This window comes from Buceros rhinoceros, unplaced genomic scaffold (assembly GCF_000710305.1).
Source record: "Buceros rhinoceros silvestris isolate BGI_N320 unplaced genomic scaffold, ASM71030v1 scaffold3760, whole genome shotgun sequence".
In the NCBI taxonomy this organism is placed as follows: domain Eukaryota; kingdom Metazoa; phylum Chordata; class Aves; order Bucerotiformes; family Bucerotidae; genus Buceros; species Buceros rhinoceros.
This window is the reverse complement of record NW_010390060.1, coordinates 12818-13617: the sequence shown is the minus strand read 5'-3', so window position 1 is coordinate 13617 and position 800 is coordinate 12818. Positions and strand designations below refer to the sequence as shown.

Here is an 800-nt window from a genome sequence, read left to right as displayed (position 1 = left end):
TCTTCCTCTTTCAGTACTTTGTCTTCGATTTCCACGTCCCCCCAGACGTCATGTTCGACAAGATCATCAAGCTGTCGGTAAGTGAACATGGCTGCGCTGGCCTTTTCGTGGGGCTGGCCCCCAATGGCAGTTGAAGAGTATGGTTCTGTGAGCCTCACCTCTTCTGCAGGCCCCCAGTCCCTCTTACTGCCGCTGACCTTCATCAGTGGGTCCACACAGCTCTACTCCTGCATTCATGGAACCACAGAGTGGTTTGGGTTGGAAAAGCCCTTTCAGCTCCTCGAGTCCCCCCGTCCCCCCAGCACTGCCAGGTCCCCACTAACCCCTGTCCCTCAGCGCCACCTCCACACGGCTGGGAAACCCCTCCAGGGATGGGGACTCCACCACCACCCTGGGCAGCCGGGGACAGGCCTGGACATCCCCAACGGGGAAGAGTTTGATCCTCAGAGACAACCTCAACCTCCCCTGGAACAACTCAAGGCCGGTTCCTCTCATCCTGTCACTTCTTCCTGAGGAGAAGAGCCTGACCCCCACCTCACTCCAACCTCCTGTCAGGGAGTTGTGCAGAGCCAGAGGGTCTCCCCGGAGCCTCCTTTGCTCCAGGCTCAACCCCCCCAGGTCCCTCAGCTACTCCCAAGCGCACTTGTGCTCCAGACCCTGCACCAGCTCTGCTGCCCTTCTCTGGACATGCTCCAGCCCCTCAATGTCCTTCTGGGAGTGAGGGGCCAAAACTGAACCCAGGATTCGAGGTGTGGCCACCCCAGGGCTTCCAGTACAGGGAGGTGATCCCTGCCCTGGTC

At 59.9% G+C, this 800-nt stretch overlaps 1 protein-coding gene across 1 annotated transcript in view; it reads left to right on the top strand.

Moving 5' to 3' along the window:
* Nucleotides 1-800, top strand: part of LOC104493520 (otoferlin-like) — a gene marked incomplete at both ends in the record, with an annotated part of 59890 nt that overhangs the window by 46436 nt on the left and 12654 nt on the right. The window contains one exon of the mRNA XM_010136220.1: nt 15-77. Coding sequence (XP_010134522.1) covers nt 15-77 — 63 coding nt within the window. The remainder of the gene's footprint in view (nt 1-14; nt 78-800) is intronic.